Source organism: Phalacrocorax aristotelis, chromosome 1 (genome assembly GCF_949628215.1).
Source record: "Phalacrocorax aristotelis chromosome 1, bGulAri2.1, whole genome shotgun sequence".
Classification (NCBI taxonomy): Eukaryota; Metazoa; Chordata; class Aves; order Suliformes; family Phalacrocoracidae; genus Phalacrocorax; species Phalacrocorax aristotelis.
In genome coordinates, this window is record NC_134276.1 from 167,533,516 (window position 1) to 167,556,187 (window position 22,672).

The following is a 22,672-nucleotide window of genomic DNA, read 5'->3' on the forward strand; positions in this document are numbered from 1 at the left end:
TGTTATTCTAATGTAATTATGATATGAAATGTATTTACCAGCCTCTGAATTATCAGTTTCTGGTATTCCAGGTATGCGTAAGTATGCAAGTAAACTCAGTACATTTATCCACAATGTAATTAATTACATTTTAATATTTCGTTCCTCTTGTTAAAGAAATGAGGTTGTAAAGCACTGAAATTTTGAACCTGTTATCTAAGCAATTTGAAGTATTATTAGAAGAGAGCGTTTTTAAAAACAATTTCTGTGAAATTACTTATTTTTCATTCATATAAATATTTCAGTTTTAAATAGCAACGCTGTAGTAACAGTAACACTACAGGTGTTAAAAGATTTTTTTCCAGGAAATTCTGAATTATAGTTGACCTTTATCTTGTTAACATTATTTACTGCAGGATTTGAACAAGCGTTTGTCCCTGCCTGCTGACATCAGGATACCTGATGGCTATCTTGAAAAGTTGCAGATTAACAGCCCACCATTTGATCAGCCAATGAGTCGACGTTCTCGTAGAGCATCACTAGTAAGTGTAACGCATCTGCCATGATTAACCAACCTCTTGGTTCGTCAGATTTCTTTTCATGCGGATGTCTGTATGCCATAGGTATGATTCAACTTCACTTACACCGTGGCTTTTGCATCCTGAACTTCAGTGTGCACCTGTCAAAATCCATTGAAGAATTTCATCCTTCCTTCCATATTTCTTCTGCAAACTTGGCCCTGTCATTTCGCAGTGAAGGTCTTAACCCATTGAAATCAGTGGCTAAACTGCACTCCCGAAGTGCATACTTAAATCCTTTTGCTTTTTAGAGCAGGGATGATCTGTTTGAGCAAATAGGCCACATAGACTTAGGTCAAGCCAGGGGCTCTCGTGTTTACAGTAGGAAGACCCCAAAGCAGCATAATATGAAGGCAGATCCTCCTCACTGTTCTTGTATTTGATAACATATTTTCTTTCTCAGAATTACCATTGAGATGATAATTTTTATTATTTTTTTAAAAAGCATATGTGGATTCCTACAAATATGAAGCAATAAGTTCACATATACCTTTTTAGATTATTGGGTTATTTTAAAAAATAACTCTTTCCTTGGAGATGGCAGAATGAGGATTCCTATACTGTAATTAGAGTATAAATGCTAGAAATCCTGCTAGAAACTCATAAAATATGTGCATCGTTAAATATTCCAAAAATGTTTTTATTTTAACAAAAATTCTATCATAATTTTATCTATCAGTTTTCTTTATGTTAATCGAGGTCTTAAAGAATTGCTAGGCCATTACTGACCTCCTGAGCAAATTCATTGGTGAGAAAATCTTTGCAGAGAAAAACTGGATAGGTTTATGAAATCCACATCATTCTTTGTTTTCTTGATTTAGTAGCTTATTTGTTGAAAAATAAATGTGGAAGTACATTTAGTGAATTAGTTTTATTAACTGTGAAATATATTCTTTGTGAATTAATAACTTCTATAACAAAGCAGTGGTTGAGTTTTATCATGTATTTTTCCCCTGAAAAAGTACAATTTAGTGTGTTAGACTAAAGCTCTGATCTGCATGTCACCTTTTACAAGAATAATATTGAAAGAAGAAAAGACTGCATCAAAACACTGGAAGTAGTAATAATATAGCAAGTGTAAATATTTGTGCCAGAATTTTGTAGCTCTTCAACCGCTTAGTTACTGATGTAGCATTGAACTGAGGAACAGACTTCCCCAAACCTTCTCTTTTCAAATGGTGGTGAAGTACTTTTTCAGTAGAACCTTTTCAGTGTCAGAATATAGTATTTGGGGGCTGGAGGGATTTTCCTGTATATCTGAATCCCCTTACTCTTTCAATAGTGAGCCCTGGGAGCAGTTGAAGTTCTCTCCTCTTTACCTTCTAGAAGTCAGACAGAAAAACAGTGCCCTCTAATGAATATCGTGTGTGTATGGAATCAGCTTCCTGTCACAAGGTTGTTTTGTTTTGCCTTTTAAAAACGCTTTCAGGGCTTAAAAGTCCAAAATGAAACCTGCCAGCAGTGCTGTGGTGTGCAGGCATGCATTTACTGCATTGTCCTTTCAGGATTTCAAACTAACCTTTAAAAAAACCCAGAAATTCAAGGACTTATTATTCCAAGATTGTCATTGAAAGCTTGCTAACAGACTGTTAATTACAGTATATGAATATTGTACTCTGCTTCAAAGGCATGTCTCTTTTCAAGGCTTAGTAGCAATCAAAGGGAAAAAAACTACAAAAAGTATCAAGTGAGGACTTGTTATACTTTAGGCCTGGTGTATTTCTTTGAAATACAACAAAAAAAAAATTAGCTTTTATGGTAATTGTATTTTGTGTGTACATGTACATTAATGCACAGTAGGATAGGTGTACCTCTTACGCACCAGCCATTAGAAGTAAGAGATTGTAAGTGTGATGCATCAGTGTTTCTGTGTAAGTCAAGATAGACAGATGTGTATTGCAGAAATAAATTAAATAGTTCAGAAATTATTTTGAAGGAAAAAGGAAACTGATCGTAGGTTGAGGAATCTAAAAATAAGTTTCTCTTATGAGTGGTAGGCAACCAAAATGTGATTAAAAATTAAATGCATTGACAGGCAGGTCTCGAAGAATATCTGTCCTCTCTATGTAGGAAATATTTTATGATTTTATTGTCTAAAGAAGACTTTGAGTTTGTTAGTCTTGATGAACAACATCGAGGTTTCTTAGAAATCAGACTTCTAAGTTGTATCCCAGACTGTCTCGCAGTAGCAAGGCTAATGGCTATGAGTTCTCCTTTAGACTCCCGTAAACTAAGCAGCCTATCTTTTTAATTCTAATGCCATCTAATACTCACTTCAAGTTATGTTTGTTTAAGTAGGTCAATATGCACTTCGGAAACATAATATTTATTTTACTAACATTGTACCTCTATCAGTGGTATGTTTAAAGTCTCACTGGAGTTATAAGGGTTGTCAAATATCAACTTTGCTCATATTTTGGGATAAACAGCTTGGCTTCAAGAAGCTTTTAAATATTCTGATGCCAAAGTATCCTTATGCAGTTTTAAAATATTTCAGTTCTAACACTAATTTAATAAAGCAGAATTACTCTTAAAGCTATGTTAACGTAACTGTGTGCCCTTTTTTCTCTTAGATATGTCAAACATGTTTACAGACAAGATCTTATATTTACTTCAGATGTATATTCATGCATGTGTTCTGAAAATTAAGTATTAATTCAACCTTTCCTAGTATACCTTCATATTGTTGTCAAATCTTAATACAGACAGCAGTATTTGTGTTAGACTGTGTTAGCATGAAATAATATACAACTTTGATATCCATTGGATTTTAGGAGCAAATCAACGTATTCAGACTTGTGGGTGTAGGTGCTGAAGCCAGTCCAGAGTCGAAGTATCGTTCCTTAGAAAGAAATAACAAGTGGGGAGCTATGTTTGGAAGTGGGAGGAGGAGGTGATGCTGGGGAGAAAACCTGTCTTTTTTGTCTTAGTGTATGTTCAATTTTCAGTAAAGCAAAACCTCATGAAGCTTACGGATTTTGGGTTTTGATGGGGTACAGGCTATATGCACTTTGTAAATTGGTTTAAAAATTGACATGTGTTACAAGTCTACTTTCAGTATTCTTTACACTGTAAGAACAATAAAAAGCTTCAGTGTCATTAACAATGGGTTTACGTGTAAATAACTGTAAGAGATAACTGTATTAAATATGAGAGTAGTAGTGGATTTGAACAGGAAAAGTAATGATCTTACAGTCTTCAGAGAAGGATGTTATATAGGCAGGCAAACCCTCCTGGCTTGCATTGCAGAGCTGAGTTGGTGATGAAAAAAAGAGAAGGTGAATAGATGCAAGTAAAATACACAAAGACTTGAAGTTATGAGCCATTAAACATAAATTAAGACAAAGCTGAAGCTTGTATGGGATTTTACTGGCAGTTTTAGACTGGAAGGCATTGAGAGGTCAGAAACAGAGGAAAACTGCAGCTGAGATCTTGAATGTCTTATGCATATTAGTAGATCTTGAACATGTTATACATATTAGTAGGGAGCAAATAAGTAATTAAAGTTATTTTGAAAGAAGCAGTAGCTAAGCAAGAGAAAGGATGGAATAGTTTGAGAAGACTGCTGTGCTTTAAGGTATAACCTATTAGTAGTAATCAGATCAGAAGAGTGGAGAGGACTTAAGCAGGAGGTAGGGTAAAGTGGAGTTTCAGCCTAAGTGTAACCCAGTACATAGTCCTTTCAGGATACATAGTAGACTGGCCAACAAGCTGAGCATTAGGCTTGGACGCTGGGATGCATTTATATCATAATATTCTAAATTGTTCTTAAAATAGCAGAACCGTGCAGCGTTCAGTCAAGTACTATCAGGTATTTTTCTGAAACAAAGTTTAGCTTGCTGATTAAACGATGTATAAATAAAGTGTTCAGTCTTAGTGATTGATTTTCCATGTCTTTTCATTGCAGTCAGAAATTGGATTTGGAAAAATGGAAACCTATATCAAGTTAGAAAAGCTTGGAGAGGTATGTATAGCTTTCTTTTGAAATTATTACTGCTTTGATGACAATGTCTTATGTAAAATTTTAGGTAAATTCCATATCCCTCAAAATACACATGGAATTTATCTTCTCAGTAAACCAAACATATTCATCATGTGTAACAATTGTCACTACCACACAAATGTTCTATGCATACATAATAAGCAAAAAATAAAAGAAGGCAGGAAAACCATCACCGCACTGGGGAAGAACAAGATCATTAGCAAATGACCTGTGACATTCTTACGTAGGCTGGCTCTGTGTGCAGATAGACAAAATTATTCTGTTGATAATAAAACTAGTTAAGTCTGGTGCTGTCCTGCTGTGAGTTAGGCGTTAGGGAGCGCTCGTGCTGGACAAGAAGCCTTCAGAGAGCAGTCAGTGGCTATGCATGTTCTGGTAGAGAAGCCTGCGTGCCTGACCTGGGCAGCCAAGTGAAGTACATAACACTGGGTTTGCCTTCCCTTGAGGGAGAGCAGCAGTACGGGTTTCTACCTCCACTCAGCCTCTGACTTCCAGAGAAATGTCCAGGTGTCAGCTCTGTCCAGTTTGACTGAAGTTGGACAATGTGATCAAAAATGGGCAAAGAGCACCAGACGTTACAGAAGGAAGCAGGGCTGGTCAGCATCTCTGCTGTAAATATTGCAGCTAGTCCTCCATTTGCAACGTTTTTATTTCCAAATGCATTTATTTTTTATTTTGCCTCTAGTGCTCGGTAGATAGGTCATTAGACATAACATAACATTGCGTATCTTTGAAGGAATGTTAATCTAGTAGCTGTCAAGTCATAGTTGCGGGCGTACATTATCTCAGTTGCTTACAAAGTATAGTGGACAAGACCAGGTACGTATTGTAATCTAGGGCACTTTGCGTAACCTCATTGCTTCCTCTTTGCATTTGATGGGATTAGTTGTACCTGCTTGCTGTTTTGTCAGAATTTCTTGTCCTTATGTAACGTGCCTGAGAGTTTTGAATCTCTTATTGTCTAAGCAAAAAAAAAAAAATTGAGAAAGATAAGCTTCATAATAATAATATTCACTGAGCATTATGTAAATTAAAATGAAACTCTGACAACTTTCCTTCCCCCCCTCCCCCCCCCCAAAAAAAAAAAAAAAAAAAGAAGAAAAATCTCATATAAAGACAAGCTATCAGAAGGAGTTAAATGTTTTCATAAAGGTAACCGAAGAGTATGTCTGCAGCCTTCGGAAACCTAACTGCAGTGTAGTGTAGAGATACCTGAGCTAGTTTTAAACAAATAGAGACTTCCAAGAGGGTAAATGATCCTAGCAGTGAACTTAATGCTACCTGATATGACTTCTTTGGTAGCTATATGGTGTATAGCTTTCCGTGTAATTTTCAGAGTTAAGCATATGCATCCCTTCTGTCTTCTGTGTGTTCAGATGTGTGCTTACAAAATATTTTTGTAGTTTTACATGTATCAAAAGACGGCAATGTAAAAACTATTCATACCCAAAATAAAACCTGTTGGAACCTCAGATAGAAGTTCCTATTTTCTTTTTTAACTTCTCTTTCAATGAAGGAACAATTTGTAGGAGTTTCTGTCTTCTTCCGTTTTGTAGGGTACTTATGCAACAGTTTATAAGGGGAGGAGTAAACTGACAGAGAACCTTGTAGCATTGAAAGAAATCCGCCTGGAACATGAAGAGGGAGCACCATGCACAGCCATAAGAGAAGGTGGTAGCGCGGTTTTTTTTTTTTTTACACTGTTTAGATTTTGGATACTTCTGGATTTATTTTTTTTTTTACCAAAGTCTTGTTGGTACTTGGACATAACATAGGCTACATGGGAGATAAGTTAAATTGGTATTAGTTTTGATGGGGAAAATGTTAGTCTAGACATATTGAGTTAGTGTTTCAAATTTATTTACTTTATATAAGGGGTGGTTATGTTCTCAAATGCAATGTTATAAATGGGTGATTTTATACTGGATTAGACTGTTCTTAAAGGGGTTCAGAATACATTTTACCAAATTACTACTACTACCTGAAATGTGTACTTCAGGAAATATTTACAGTTTGCTACTTAAATGTCTCTTCGGTGTTTTGATTAAATACTTTTCTTTTTAACTTAATCTATATGAGTATTATGTTCTTAAAGATAGCTTTTTAATTTAAAAAAGTAAATAGCTTATATATATGAACTTGATAGAAACGCATTTACTGTTTGTGTTTGGCATTTATTTGTTTTATACTTAAAATTCTCTTTTGCAGTGTCATTATTAAAAGACCTGAAGCATGCAAATATTGTTACATTGCACGATATTGTGCACACAGACAAGTCTTTGACTCTTGTTTTTGAATACCTGGTAAGTGCTTAAACAACTATCAACCTTTACATTCGATTTAGGGTTTCTAAGTAACACAGACATAACAAAATGCTGTATTCTTTTTAAAAGTACTGGGACTGTTACAGTTTTCTCCTGCATCTAGATCATTCAGCTGAAAATGAGAAAAGTGTATTCAGTTCTTCAGTTGCCCTAAATTAGTAAATACTGTTCTCATCATTTCAGAGTTTCATTAATAGCAGTTAATGGCGATCTACCTGAGCAAACTGTCTACTTGTAACAAAATTAACTATAAAAAAGGGTATTCACACTATTATTCAAACGATATTTTTCTGTTGTGACGTGACTCTTCCAAGTTAGCTAAGGAAAAAAGTACACTTCAAAATAAACAACACTTTCCATCATTTTGTAAAAATCTTTCCAAGCAAGTGTCCACAATTACATATCTCACTTGCTCACCTCTTCCATTGTAGACTTTTCACTTTCTCACTGAAGCTTTACCTAATTAATTTTTTGTATAATATGCTGGAATATGTAAGTATAATAAGAGGGATGAAGAAAAACTCTCCACTTCCAATGTAATTGGAGAACGTAGCAATTTAATAAAATACTGTGACGCACAAAAGATGGAGGAGAAAGCAATAACAAATAATGTTGTCTGAGATGATGCAGCTTGCCAGAAAATGGGTATTTATATCCTCTGGAAAGCAAGTTTTCTGCATCTTCAGGCTTTTAGCTTTTTTTTATCATTGAACGTCTTTTGCAGAAAACTGAGTTTTCTGCAAGAATTCTTTCAGTTCTAACAAGATACATTATTCATGTAATCTGTTGTCCACAATTTTACTTCATTCGATGATGGTGTTTTGACAGGACAAGGATCTGAAGCAGTACATGGATGACTGTGGTAACATCATGAGTATGCACAATGTAAAGGTGAGCGTTTTCAGTGACAATTACTGTCTTGCAGCTTTTTCTGTTCTAAGAAGTTCAAAGAACTTAATAGTCAGGAGCTATATGGTTTAGGGTTTTTGGAGGAGGGTAGGGAAAAGTTAACTTCCTTTTTGACCTTTGGGCCTCGCTTAACTACATTTGACATTAGATGGAGTCTTTCTTTTTGGTTTTGATGGCTTTTAAGTGTTTGAAGTACTAAAGACAAGAGATTATATAACTTTATATGTTATCATTCTCTTTGAAGTTATATATTTAAAATTGAAAACTTCCTGAAAAATAATACATTCATAACTCTTTTGGCCTCTTCTTGTCCTTCTATTATTTATACTCATTTAGTAAGGTAAGACTGTAGTTTGATATATCCTCAAATAAAATTTACATATGCACACTGAGGAAAATGTAGCCTCAATCATGAATGTGGGTTTGGATGCCACAGCCTACCAAACAAGTAAGACACTAATGATACATATTTAAGGATGTGTGATGTTCATCTTTCCATTAGTAATAAAATGGAAATAATTTTCTTTAATGTTTAATTGTCTGTTGCTTTTAACTATGGCTGTGACCAGGTCAAGCGACTCAGTTTCCAACCTGGCCTGCTGAAACTAACTCAGGTTCAGTTGTTACCTCTCTCATAACAAGCAGGTTTTGATTTGTAAAACTGTTTATGTTCTTTAGTACTTATGGTTTTATAAACAAGGTTCCAGACAGAGGACAATAGTATCTTGAAATGAGTGAAGTTGTCCGAGGAGGCTGGGTTACCAGTATCACCCTGCTGTGCTGCAGCCTGTGCTGGACTGCACCTTCAAAACCTCTTCATTAAGCCATATATAATTCATATAAGGGTTGTTATTTATATGGTAGATGTGTTTGAGAATCTCATCTTGAAGAAAATTAACTTTAAGCTGTGATCCTAAAGAACAAAACCATGAGCATGCATGCATGGTTGGAAAATTACTTTTGTTCTTATACAACGGCACATGGCACTAATGTGGTTGACAACACAATGTACTAAATACTGTGAAGTGGTGGGTTTTGTGTGCGTTCCAGTAGAGTTGTCATCCTGGTTTTTGACTTAGTTGCTTGTTAACATATCTGTTCTTAGTTGAATTGCATGTGGGATTCAGTCTAGATCCTGGTTACTGTTTGGATAGCTTTTTCTTCTATTCTGTTGTCACATTGTAGTATCTCTAGGGAAAGACATCTGCCCTTAACCTATTCTTTTGCTTCCTTTCAGAAGTCTGCAAAGGGAAGCTCTTTAATTTGTATCTACCTCAGAGAGACAACAAAAAACATCATTATGCTTGTGTTTTTAATTAACTACAAGTTAATAAGTAGTGCTTTAAGCTTAAAACAAAAAAAAAAAGAAGAAAAGCTGTAAGTGGAAGCTGACTCCTGTAATAAGTGCAGTTAGAGAACAAGCAGAATCTGCTTGTGGTAATACGAGCTAAGCAGGGGAACTGTTTTCCCTTGTTTGCCTATGGTTTAAGCTATGCCCTAAGAGCAGATTTATACGATCAGTACCTGTGACACTGGGAAACCAGGACAGCTGCTTAACTGTAGTAGCTGTAGGTGCTTACCTTACAATAACTGGGGGGGTTTGAGTCATCATTAACATTCGAGACACCTCCCTGTCATCATTCCCCTCACATTCCTCAGCTGACTTTAGGTTTTTGAGTTTGAACAAAATTAAGATGTATAATACAAAGATGTGTGTGATCTCTGCAGGTATTACTGTTTCAAAGAAAATTTTGAGCTAATACCTGTCATCCTGTGCATTCCCAAAAGGATCCATGCCAGCTGTGGTGAAGACCCACAATTTCTGTAGAATAGTCTGCTTTGCCTTCTTGACTAATCCTTGCAGTCCCCATGCATGCTAGAGATGGCTATCGATTTCCGCAGCAGTCCTGTTAATATTACTTGGGACTGACCACCACTCCTGCAACAGTATGAACATGAGAGATGAAACAAAACTTTTAGCTTTTCATTCTGCTCTTTGGGGAAAAAAAATGAAAAAGGAAAGAAAGAAAAAAAATCAATCCCAATTCCTTCTTTTATAGAACAGATAAATCCCACGTAAGCAGACTGAGAACAGATGGATGTAAACTACACCTGCTGTGTATTTGTACAGTTTAGGAGAAAGAATTTGGTGGTATCACCTGGTACAAAAATGAACTGAGTGTTAGAAAATGGTCATATGAAAACATTCTAGTGTTTTCTTCTCAAAAGTCCTGACACATGCTGAATTTGTCTCATTGGTAAACATTGCTTTCTGTAATGCTGTATAATTTTTCATTGTCCATTTGATCATCTATACTCGCTGAGGACTGTTGTGTGGTAAATGCCAGCAATGGCTACCCAGGAGTCCCATGTTTAAGATCAGACCCTTTATATGTGCAAAAACTGCAGAAGAGTACTTCTTAATGCAGTGATATAATAAATGTGCTTGGCTGCCCTCTGCTAAGCCTTTCTTCATCCCTTATTACTTCTGTGTCTGTACATGTGTGGCAATAATATACATGACAGAAGTTGCTTGCTTGGCTTGCTGTTCCAAAGGACTAAAACCTGTGTGTATCAAGGTGAGGGGATGAATATAGATGCCAGAGGCCATTGGGCTGGTTTTTAATCCTCATTTCCCTATTTCTCCATGTTTTGTGATCTTGTGAATCCAAGTGTATTTTTCCAATAACATGCCAAAACGTTCTTTATATAGGTTAGCACAATTGGATATAAAGGGTGCTGAGCTGCATTTTCAGAAAGGATTCTGTAGCAGAAAGGAACTTAAGTATGGTCAGAGAGAGCTACCTTTTAAAGACATTAGTGTGCAGAAGAGCATTGGTAAATGCTTGCTTAAAAATAAACAGCCCTGTGGTTCTCCTCAGTTAAGCAGAACAAATTGCTCTTAAAATCTTTGTTGTAAAGTATCATGTAAAAGCAGTGCATTAGCATAAAGGGATTTTAAATCTGTAAACAATATTGAAGATGTTCAGAATCAGTCATAATGAAAAGAAACTTTCTTTTTGAAGAGTATTTTTGTCCTGCTTACAATACAGAGACTTAACTCTACAGTGCCCAAATGGGCTGTTTTAGTCATGTGATCTGTAGATTAACATTTTTAGACTAATTTATATAAATTTTCTCTTTTGTAGCTATTTTTATACCAGATTCTTCGTGGTTTGGCATACTGTCATAGGAGAAAGGTATTACATCGAGATCTGAAGCCGCAAAATCTTCTAATTAATGAGAAAGGAGAACTGAAGCTGGCAGACTTTGGTATGGCCTGAAATTATTGTGTAACAAATATTTTCTTCACTCAGCAAAAGAGAGGCATCTTTCCTTATAAAGCAAAGATGAGAACATCGGGTCTGTAGTGAATTTGTGCATTCTCAGATGGAAAATGAAAGTCAGCCTTTTATTAGGATATTAGTAATCAAAGTAATACGTGTCTAGGTAATACTGTCGTTTGACTTGTGGTTTGAAAGTAGTGTTACAGCTTCCTTCAAAATTGATGCTTAGTCAGATCCTTAAGGTGGAGCTCAAGTTGTTTTTCCTAATGCTCCACAGTCACTCCAAAGCAGAGTAACCATGATGGGAAAGGGTCTGTCCATGTGCTAAATTGTCAGGTGCTGCTCCATCACTGACACACCAAGTTCCTTTGGGATTTCCTGTAGAGTGGGGCGTTCAGTTTCCTGTTACTTTCTGTGTCAGGAAGGTCCTTTGAAAGTTCTGCTATCACTGGTTTTTCCCCTTGTGTGTGAATGAAAGTTGCTCAGAAGACTGCATCTAACACGATAGACCTAAATTTTATTGAAAATATTACTGACAATGTTAGGATGGAAAACCCCTGCTGATCCAATACTGATTTGGTCTGTTTCCACTGTTTCATCATTCGTTTGTTGCCCTCTGCCTTTTGCAGCATAATTCTGAAATGGAAATAATGCAGAGAGGTTTTCAAAGGGGGGGAGGTGTCATATTAATCTAATGCATTGCTGTTTTAATGAAATCTGTAGTATTACTCCAGGTTTTGACCTGTTTACCTGTCTTCGATGCTTAAAAACGCTGATTGTGAGATTTCTGTAAATACTAAGAGGTAAATTACAAGCTGGAGAAATGCATTTATTCATAGGCTTTTTTTAATGAACACTAAGGGAAGGTATTCACCAAGTATAATAAGGTTGATTTATCTCTTAAAAATTCTTTGTCAATTTAATGCAAAATAAAGATTTCAGCAAGCTGCATGTGACTCTGTTTCCCTTTTTATCAAGGACTGGCTAGAGCAAAATCTGTTCCTACAAAGACCTATTCCAATGAAGTTGTCACGTTATGGTACAGACCACCCGATGTTCTCCTCGGATCTTCAGAGTATTCAACTCAAATTGACATGTGGTTCGTATAGCTTTGTGTAAATTTTTGTTCTCGGTCAAGTTGAAAAAAATGTCAATTCTTAATTATTGTATAGTAACAGTCAAATACTCATCCTTTGAATTTTTGAAGGCTACAACTGAGTTAGATTTTTAGAGGAAGAATTGGCAGACATGGAAGATGCCATTATTTCTCTCTGAAAATGCAGACTATCTTTTATTGCTTAGAGTAAACAGGCATTAGGCCCACAGTGTTAAGGAAAAAACCAAACGTGTTCTTCTAATGACATGATAATGTGGTATTTTACTATGAACTATTAATATAATTGATACACTTGACATCTGAAGGAAGAGGATATAATATAGCTGTGACATAGGTTTTGATTAGTCTGTGACAGTTCTTTTGTTGCTGCATATCTTTCAAAACTGTTTTTAATAGCATGTGGCTAACTAATAATTTAGTAATTTGTTTTAAATGAAGAGAAATCACAGAAGTCTTTAAGAGATGAAAGCTTAAATTGTTTCTGCTTTGTTTTTTTCTCTGCAAAAGGGGCGTCGGATGCATATTTTTTGAGATGGCATCAGGAAGACCTCTTTTTCCCGGTTCAACTGTTGAAGATGAACTGCACTTAATTTTCAGACTTCTGGGTAAATTGATAGCTTTAGCAGTAAAGTTAATGCTGTATGTTTGTTCTTCTAAACACTTTTTCCAAAAGAACTGTAGATTTTGATCTAGAAACAATGATATTTTATATTGCATTGCAGTTAAGGTGAATGATTGTGCTCTTGATGAAAAATGATTGAGCTGAGTCCACAGCTGAGTTTGTACAACAAACTCGTCGTCTGATTTTTGGGTTTTTTTTTCTTTCCTGTTTAAATTACAGGATTAAATGCTTATTGATGTCAAAGTTGTTTATGTTTTTTAAGTTGAATTTGTTGCTTTTTTTAAATGCAGGAACTCCGTGTCAAGAAACATGGCCAGGCATTTCTTCCAGTGATGAATTTAGAAACTACAACTTTCCTAAGTATAAACCACAACCTCTCATCAACCATGCACCAAGGTACTTTCTGTTATATTAATAGAAAATATGCATCCCTGTGGCTTTGCGTATTCATAGATGTGAACACGTTTCCAAGTACAGTCTGCTACTGAATGCTGGAAGACTACGCATCACTTGTGTTATGGTGGGCAGAGAGTAATGCAGAGCATAATCCTGGTACTATGTGAATACTTTGCCTAATATCAGCCAAGGCAGCACAGCTCCTTAATGACCCTATAGAACTATAAACTCCGATTAATAATGCCTGCATAGTAGGAGTATTCACACAGCACTTCCTAAATAACCCAAATTCTCCCGTTTTATAATAGGCCCGTTGTTAAAATGGCAGAGTTTCCTTGAGTAGTCTCTTGAAATCGTTCTAAAACCATTGTGAGGAATTTGAACAGTTATTTTTATTATATTATTATAGTATATGTTATTATATATTATATTATTACATATATAACTGCACGGTTATTACAAACAAAGTTTATAACAGACTACATCATTTTTCTGTCAACTCCGAAAAAAAAATCTAACATTGTGTCCTTCCAGTAAATGAGTAGTGTTAGGGTTTTTTTTAAAAAAAAAAAAAAAAAAAAAAAAAAAAGCTTTTTTGCTGAAATAATAGATGATCCAGGTCAACTTCGTAAATTACAGTCCAAAGGTCAGGATTAGTCTGTCCCTAGCGATTTTCAGATAGTCTTGTTCTGAGAAATTGGTACTTGTATGTAAACACATTAACATGCAGAAAAGTTGAAAGCATTTCCATGTTTAAATGTAATTTTCAGGTTTGATATCATTTAATGAAGTAGGTTCCTTTGCAGTTTTGCTTTTGTAAATATAGTTCAATAACTGTTTTAATTTTTTTAAATATTTTTGTTTTTAGGCTAGACACGGAAGGAATTGAATTGATAGCGAAGTTCCTTCAAGTAAGATGTTTTGTGGCTTTACTTTATAAAAGTGCAAGTTTAGAGTTTTAATATGTTATTTACAAAATGTATTAGAAGCTATAGTATCTGTTGGATCTATCTCAAAGTGGAATATGCAGCTGAGTCTGTAGTGGATGACAGATTTGGGAGGAATAACAGTTTGGGGAAGCCTGTGTACTGTAAGAATTTGAAACCTGATGTTTAATTCTGCTGCCCCCAACCCCCCTCACCCCCACCCCGAAGTGATTTCTTTGCTTACTACTTTTTAGAATCAATTTTATTTTTACATGTTAGCAATTCCCTAAAAAAATAAATCTCTTGTGAAATATGATATTAAAACAGAAATTTTAAATGCAAATACTAGATTCCTGTAACAGTGAACTTAACTTAGTGCTAGAGAAGCAGTTACTAAGGTGGAATATTACTCTTTGATCATACAAACTGTATTCAAAAGGCGAAGTGGTGCGTGGGTTTGATCTTTTAATCTGTATTAAAAATGAGCTGGAAGCAAGATGGAAGGCCAGCTCTTAAGTTTTTTAAGTAGATGCAGAAGCACTGTAAATACACAGTGTTAAAAATTCTTAGTACATAAGGTGGAGTGTACTTTGCTTTGCAGCCTGTGATTTAAAATCTACGTGAGGTCTTCATCTGCTTACACGTTGTGTCAGAACAGCACTGGTAGTCCTTGTTTGGACTCTGTTCTTACCTGTATACAGCTTTTTAAATGTCTGCATCTCTGTCCAAATGTCTGTATATGCCAAGCAGGAGACGTTTGAGGACAGACTGAAGACAAGGTTGTCTGAAGTTCCATTTTATGCAAAACGCTGCAGCATAGTCTGTCGAATCAGAAAATTTTTGTGATCTCATGTAATAGGATTTCATCGCAATTTAATATTACAGTATAACATAGAAGTCTTATCTAATTGTTACATCTATAAATGAAGTTTAAATATATTTTTTTTAATGCATCCATTTACAGCAGTTGTTTTCACTATTTTAGCAATCTTGTTATAAGCTGTTACTAGTGATTTAGGTAACATATGTTAGATTTTCATGTGTGAAATAAAAATAATGAAACCAAATTTGTCCTAGTGAGTTGGTGGGGAAATTTTGAGCAAGTAGAACTCTGTTTCTCCCTTTGATGAAATCACTTGATGCAAAGAGTTTTCTCATGAAAACCAACAAATTTGTATCCTTTGGGTTTTTTTAATAGTATGAATCGAAGAAGAGGATTTCAGCAGAAGAGGCCATGAAACACGCGTACTTCAGAAGTCTTGGAACAAGAATACACACTTTGCCTGAAAGTAAGAGGAGTAGTAAAGTAGCAGAGTATCGTTAAGATAGTACTATAAAGCAAAGTACATTGCTTAAGGAAAAACACTCAAGTCTAATCTGTTGAAGAAGTTTGGTATATATTGGCTTAAAAATTTGGGAGTAGGGGACTTTTTAAAATCTAAACTGTATAATTAAGACTAGAACTTTGTTCAATAAAGCACAATTATGTTTGGATGTGAATTAATTTCTTTGTTACATTCCAGGTGTTTCAATATTCAGTCTAAAAGAGATTCAGTTGCAAAAAGACCCTGGCTTTCGAAATTCCACCTACCCAGAGACAGGTATGGAAAGCTTAATATTTTCTCATATCTGCAAACGCAGTGCTGTGCCAGAGACGTGGGGAACCGAAAAATACTTTGTTAAATTGGTCTGTGTGAATGTACTCAAACAAATATCAAGAGCGATTTGCTCTGATTCCTGTAGAGAGACATAAGCTAAATGCACAGAAGGAGGTGAGTTTTACTAGGAATGGGCAGAAGGACTGTTAATATGAAAACGTCTTGGAATTTCAAACCATTACTGTGTGGGTGAATGGTGGCAGAGTAAAAAAAAAAAAAAGAAAAAATTAAAAGATCCTGGTATTGGTTTAAGCACAAAGGATATTCTTTTGAAATAGAAAGACAGAAGGTGTACATAACAACTGAATACTCCGTTGTGCGAATGCTTTGGTTTCTTACCGTGGTCCACCTTCTGTTGTAGGACATGGGAAGAACAGAAGGCAGAGCATGCTTTTTTAAAGTGGGCAATGCAGAGTCAAGCCCAAGCCTATCCTATCGATCAAGGACTCGGATCTGAAGGCAGTGTTCTCTGTCGGTGGACTTGGAATCGCAGTTTGTCTACACTGTCCTCTTCACAGTGGAGTCTTTTTATTTCCAACCTGCAGATTATGTTTTTATATTTGTTGTCACAGTGTGACAATTTTTTGTACAGTTGGTTTTAAGGTCTCCTCTGCCACTAGAGCCAGTAGGTTACAGCTGTTGATGTAACTGTAGCTGCAATTTTTGTGCAGGACTGAGAAACACAGTGCATTATTTATTGCGGAATCATTGCTGCTAAATAACTACTGTCTGTATAGTTAACACAACAATTCCATGCCTGAAGAAGTTGCAATGGCTTTATAATATGTGAATGCATCTGTTTCTCTTCATAAAATGTTCTACTGCTGCGGGGTTTTTTTGTATTTCTTAAACTGCAGTGTTTCCTGGAATGTAAACAGAGCTTTGCTTGGCTATAGGTGAACCATCTTTTACGCTCTAAGTTCATGGCACTTAATTCCTTATTTAACATTGGAAGTATGTGTTGAAATAGTTGAAAAATTACAATGCATATTATGTTTTTGAAAAGCACATGGTGTGAAAGTTGATTCAAACAAGTGAACAGTAACTTTTATTTGCTTTCAGATCCTACGTTAGTTATTGATAAATTAGAGCATGGAGACTGGATGATAAATGTTGTCAGGCTTACTCCAGCGTAAGATCTCTGCACGTTGTTGTGCATACGGGGCCTGCAGAAGCAATGACTTTTTTACCTTGTTTTTAACTTAGACAAACAAATAGTAGAAAGATGATTCATATACGTTGGACCCTGGCTTACTTTTGAAACTTAGAATTTCATTACAGAGGAACAGGACGGCTAATTACAAGAACACGGGAATAATGTCACGCTTTTCCCACCTTGTTGCTCTCCCATTTGTGCATTATTCACTTGAAATCAACTGGAAAGATGCAAGTTTGTACTTGATAAGAACTCGCTGTACTACAGAGCTTTTACAATGGGAACTTAGAGAGTTTTTCAGATCTTAGATGTTATCTGTTTACCAGAGATAGTAAACATGTTACTTCTATGCTTATGCATCTCAGTGAGCATCATAAGTACACCCTTGGTGATGGTTACAGTATTTTTAAGCATTTGTGTTCACCTTTATGAACCTATTTGTTTAGTGCATCTTAAAAAGACTGTAAATCTTTAATGGTATATTTTGAAATGGTCATGTAAATCTTTGGCTGGTATATCATGAAAATAGTCATAAGTAACTTAATTTTTCCTGACATCACTGTAAAACATTCAGGGGTCCTACCATTTCTGTTCAGGAAATCTTGTAGTTTATTGTTATTTAACAGTATTAAGTGAATTTTTGTATATTTCATTTTAACTTTATTTGTGAATAGTGACTGTGGCATGTTTGGGGGTGTTTTATTAATATTTCATTGATACTGGTAAATTTGAATTGGGTTGTTTGGTTTTTTTTAAAATTTTCTGGAAGAGAGAAATTCATGTGTAATGGTGACTATTGGACCACTACTGCTTTTCAGCATTTGTAAACCGGTTTTACGTTAAATCTTGTAGACCTAACAAACTGCTGTTATTTCTAACTGACCGACCTGTATTAATATTGTACTTTTGAAAGTATAAATATTATGTGGAGTTCTTTTGGTTTTGTTTTGAGATTTCTAATAACAAAGGCCCTGTGTTGTTAAAAATACAGACTAAGTGAACTTGCGGTTCTTGGGGCACTGTTGGAAACGTTTAGCTAGATCTGTGTGTTGTGGGAGTCATCGGTTTTAACTTTGGCCGGTTATTAATCCACGCAGTGCAGAAGTAGTGGCAGTGAAAAGTAACGTGACTCATCCGCGACTGAGGCCGTTCAGGATCTTATCGTGAACATGGTCCGTTGTCTAATTGTTAGCAAGCAAGTCCTGCGTGTCACACGGTATCGCGAGTCTCGCCTAGGTCTAGGAGCGTGACAGGTGTCTGGGATACATGCGCAGGTCTCCCACGGATACCAGTAGGACCGTTGCGTGTGCGTCGGGGGCAGACTTGGCACTGATGGAAAACCTTTGTCCTGAAATAGTTGTTCTATATATTTTTTATAGTAGCTATGGATCTGATCTAGATTTTATACTGATGAACTTTGTAGGAAATACACAGTAGATGTTGATGGTGTTGAAAGAAGTATCAGAAAAACATCTTTTTTTACAGAAGTAGTGAAGATATAGAGTAAATGTTCACTGTGGATAAACGTGGGATTTAGCGTTTTTAGAACAGTAATATTTTATAGGTCATAAAAGAACAAGTAATAATGTGACGCTAATGAGTAAAGGACTTAAAGGTTTAACTGGTAAAACAAAGTGCTTTAATAAATTTAGAAAGGGATCGGCTGCAGCTAACAAAAGGCGGTTTCCATTTTAAGTAGGAATTCAGCTTTTTTGTTACAGATTAAAAAGATCTTCCGTAAAATTGAAGTACTTTGTGTACAGAGATATTTTTTTTCTAAGGGCCTACAAGCAAATTGGTTTTCTTCACTGGAAGGTAGCTTTAAAGAATGTATTTCTTAAGAAACTTGGCATCTGTGGTCAAGCCAGGTTCTTCTTGTTCTTTAATTGCCTGTAATTGGAATTCCTGCAGCAGCAGAGACGGTTCTGTGGCAGCTGCCTGTTTGGGGCAGTAGTCAGCGAGTCTGAAGTCCCTGGGCATTTCTCTGACATCCTTTTCATGCAATTCAGTGTTCTGCCTCCCGTCTGACAGCATCAGGCGCTACGGACTTGGTTTCACTGTCCCCAAGAACTGTAGGGGCTGTTGGCCTTTTTGGGAGAGGACCTCAACCGTGACAAAAACGAAGCAGATAGTCGCTAAAAGTGGATGACTTTTCAAAGTTCAATATGACAACCTTGGCTTGAAGATGAGCGATCAGTTACTGAGAAATGGCCTGCAAGTTATTGCTGATTAAGGAATTAGAAGATACGCGGTGTATCCCATCTACCCCGGGGTAGGAGTGCCAAGGTGCGTGTGTAGGTGCGGGTAGGAATAACGTGGGCTTGAGGACAGGGAAGAGGCAGGTGGCGATGAGGTTGCGTGCACATGCAGGTGAAGGCTGAAGGGGAGGGAGGGCGGGTGGAGGACGGGAATTTACAGGACAGAGCAGAGTGGGAGGTGGAAGGCGCAAACCAGCTGCTCAGCAATGCTCTAGTGGAACATGCATCTCGATACAGCTGTGTTATTTTTGTGCTGCTTTACCACAGCATTAAGTAGCCAGAGTGTATCCCTGAATTGGGCAGTAAAAGTTAAAATAAAAAAATTATTAAAGAATCAACCTACTTTGTATTTGCAAATCATTTGAAAAACTGCAAGGTAGCATCCTTTGGGCCGCTTGCTTGTTGTTTGCGCGTGAGTTTTTCAGTGAAATAAAGGTACATCGTTTCTGTTCTGCAATGTTAAGAGGGAATTAAGGTTGAGAATATATTCAGTTATTGAGGACAAAATATATGAAAGGTATGTTGTAAATATCCCCAAGCTAAGTATTAGAAACCCAGGAATTACCCAGAATTAAGGTCAGATTTGAAGGAAACCCAAATTAGGGTATGGAAATCCACAGCTGTAGCCTATAGTTACACTGAAGAAAAATTAGAACTTACCTTGTCTGTGACGACGTCTGGTCACGGGCATTTGGGCATTTTATCTGGTCACTAAGGGGCAGAGTTGAAATAATTTGTACACCTTGTTAGCACTTTTTGAGACCTTTTTTTTCTTAGTAAAGTTTGGCTGTGAAACAAGTGCAACATTTCTATGAAATTTCTTAAATTGTGGGAGGAATTTGCTTGCTTTTTACAGATTCCCCCCCCCCCCCCCCCATTTCTGAGACTGGGCTGTTAGAGGTTTACTTGCTACTCTTTGGGCTACATGAGGGTCAGCAACATGCATGTATCTCACCAACATCCATGTCAGACCGACTTAAGAGATCGACAGATAACAAGTATAGATCGTAAGACATAAAGGAAGCACTGTACAAGTGTTTAGCTCATTGGTTCACTGTAAAGTAAGCTCTGGCTGTACTGGTAGGATGATTCTGAAAATTACAAAAGCCAAGTAGATACATGGGCTTTGTAATTCATACCGTACAGCCTCTTCATCTGTGGAGCTCAGCTGCAGGGAAATCAAACCCTGTTTCTAGGCCACAGTGGAAATCTGTGGTGTCAGAACTGGGATTAGAGGTTAGCCATTCTAGATATTTTATTTTGTTTTAATCTTTTGCGTGTGGTTTTCACTGGGCTGTACTGTGCCTCTCTCGTTAACTGAAAGAAAGTTTGATGTCAGTGGAAAAAAAGTACATTACAATTTTCCATTATTTTCACGTTTTCTAAAATCCCTTAACTCAAATGACTTCTGTAATTTTTGAGCCAAGTTAAGCTGTGAATGCATGCATATGCACATAGTTACTGATGTAAATAACAGCTTCGTTTATTGTCCTGGCTGCATCCTCCAAAATCACTTACGAAGCAGGCCTGCCTGAGCAGATTGCTTTTATGGTCCTCCTAATGAAATACGAGTCTTGCCCAGCTCAGATGCTGTACCTTGAAACACATTTTTCCCCAGAGCGCTATGAAGTTCCTTCGTTTGCTGCAGTTGGATCTTCTTGCTGAGGGAAACGCTGTCGCTGCAGATGCAAACCAGGGTGAACGCTCTTCCCCCCCATCCCCTCGCCAACGTGCTTCTGCGGAACACCTCCCACGCAGCAGCGTCAGCGCTGCCTGCTCCTCCTCTTTCACACCCCGAGCTTGTTTTTTCAGAGACTTCTCTTCCCCCCTCTTCCACATCCTTCTCCTTAACTTGCCGGAGGAGGCAGCTGGCCTAGAGCCGCGTGAGGGATAATTAAGGTTACATTTATCCCTTCGCACTTCCTGCAGAGTGAACACGAACTGATGGGAACCTTTCAAGGAAAAAACAACACATCCTAGAGTCCTTTCCTCTAGGATGCTGTTCTACAGATACCCCTGCCGAGGCAGGCCATGATGCTGATTGCTCCAGAGTCCTTGCCTGAGGTTCATTCTCCTTTTTCCATTTAAATAAATGTATACTCCTCCTCACTAATGCTGTCAATCTCTTTGCCCTCCAGAAGCAGGTTTGTGCTGCATCTGTGTAGGCAGAGCACTCGCGTATTAGTTGGTAAGAGCAGTTACGGTTTGGAGCGAAAAGGGATTTCAAAAGTTAGTTTTCTGACAACTTCGTAGAGGTATGCTTAAAGCTGAGTGACCCGTGCTTGTTTATCCTCCAGGATATAGAGACAGCCTCAAGATCAGAAGTGAACAGCGACGCTCTTACGTAAAAGACTACCTGTAGTTACCGGGCCTATTCTGAATTCACTTGGTGGTCATGATGGCATCTCTCGATGCTTCCTGTAGGCACAGGATCACACAGCCTCTTAATGTTGAGACTTGTTCTGTTAAAATTAAATGCTGTAGTCTGTTTTAAAGGGCCATCTCCCCTTTAAACAGCCATCCTGTTGACAGTTCATTACTTCTTTGGTAGGTATTTCCAGACTAGCAAATGCCTGTCTGATGAGGCTAGTTTTATACAGACAAAACAAATTGTTCTTTGTTGACGTAATGGGTGTGTGTCAGATCTTTTTTGTTTTCCCCTGTAGTTTGTTATCGCCCATCACTGTTTTCCCCACCTTGAAAGTTATTTTTTTTAGAACCGAAGCCACTTACCAGCGCCAGAGAAGATGCGTACAGTCTCTTGGCAAAGCTACCCGGTAGCTGTGGCCCTGCGGGCGGATACTTGCCTTTCGGAAAAAACAATGGCAAGGTAAGTCAAAAACAGCCTAGTCGAGCACCCAGCCTATATCGTATTGAAAACTTCTTGTGTATTGCCGCAGCATGAATAAAGTGTAAATCTAAAAAAAAAAAAAAGCCTCAGATATGATCAAATTGCAATTACTACCACGATTACTGAAGAGAGAGTAACTCCTGTTCTGTTCTCCAGGATTGCTGGCTTGGAGCTCTCCATGCCACAGAAATACTGACGCTTTCACAGTATTTATTTTAAAACATTTATTTGATTTTCTTCTACAGTTAAAAAGATACCGTTAATAAAATTCAATAGAAAATTACCAATAGAACATCTTCTTTGAAGTGTAAGGCATAATAATCTAGTGTTTTAGGTAAATAGGTGTTAGACTTGAGAGGCTGGACTTTATTTGTATAAATATTTCATTTTGTCCCCAGTAGGAAGAATTTTTTTTCCACAGAACTGACAAATTTGGAAGGCAAATTGCATTTTGACAACTTTCTTTTAAAACTGAGAAGTCAACTAGCAAAAGAAGATGTGTTCTGTTGCTATTTTTTGTTCTCTCGAGGATGAGAAGACAGTGCTACGTTCCTGTTTCTGGGTGTCTTCCCTTAAGCTTTACTGGATTCTCTTGGATCCTCTACAGT

The 22,672-nt window shown here is 36.9% G+C and overlaps 1 protein-coding gene across 4 annotated transcripts in view; it reads left to right on the forward strand.

Annotated features, from left to right (window-relative positions):
* The window catches only part of CDK17 (cyclin dependent kinase 17), a 92,140-nt gene extending 74,197 nt beyond the window's left edge, over positions 1-17,943 (forward strand). For all 4 annotated transcript variants that reach the window (XM_075080471.1, XM_075080464.1, XM_075080477.1 and 1 more), the window contains 13 exons: positions 396-521; positions 4,465-4,521; positions 6,117-6,231; positions 6,769-6,863; positions 7,713-7,775; positions 10,943-11,066; positions 12,059-12,179; positions 12,705-12,802; positions 13,110-13,215; positions 14,084-14,126; positions 15,340-15,430; positions 15,665-15,742; positions 16,161-17,943. In XM_075080471.1, coding sequence (XP_074936572.1) covers positions 396-521; positions 4,465-4,521; positions 6,117-6,231; positions 6,769-6,863; positions 7,713-7,775; positions 10,943-11,066; positions 12,059-12,179; positions 12,705-12,802; positions 13,110-13,215; positions 14,084-14,126; positions 15,340-15,430; positions 15,665-15,742; positions 16,161-16,198 — 1,155 coding nt within the window. In that variant the 3' untranslated portion in view covers positions 16,199-17,943. The remainder of the gene's footprint in view (positions 1-395; positions 522-4,464; positions 4,522-6,116; positions 6,232-6,768; positions 6,864-7,712; positions 7,776-10,942; positions 11,067-12,058; positions 12,180-12,704; positions 12,803-13,109; positions 13,216-14,083; positions 14,127-15,339; positions 15,431-15,664; positions 15,743-16,160) is intronic.
* Positions 17,944-22,672: the final 4,729 nt, after the last annotated feature.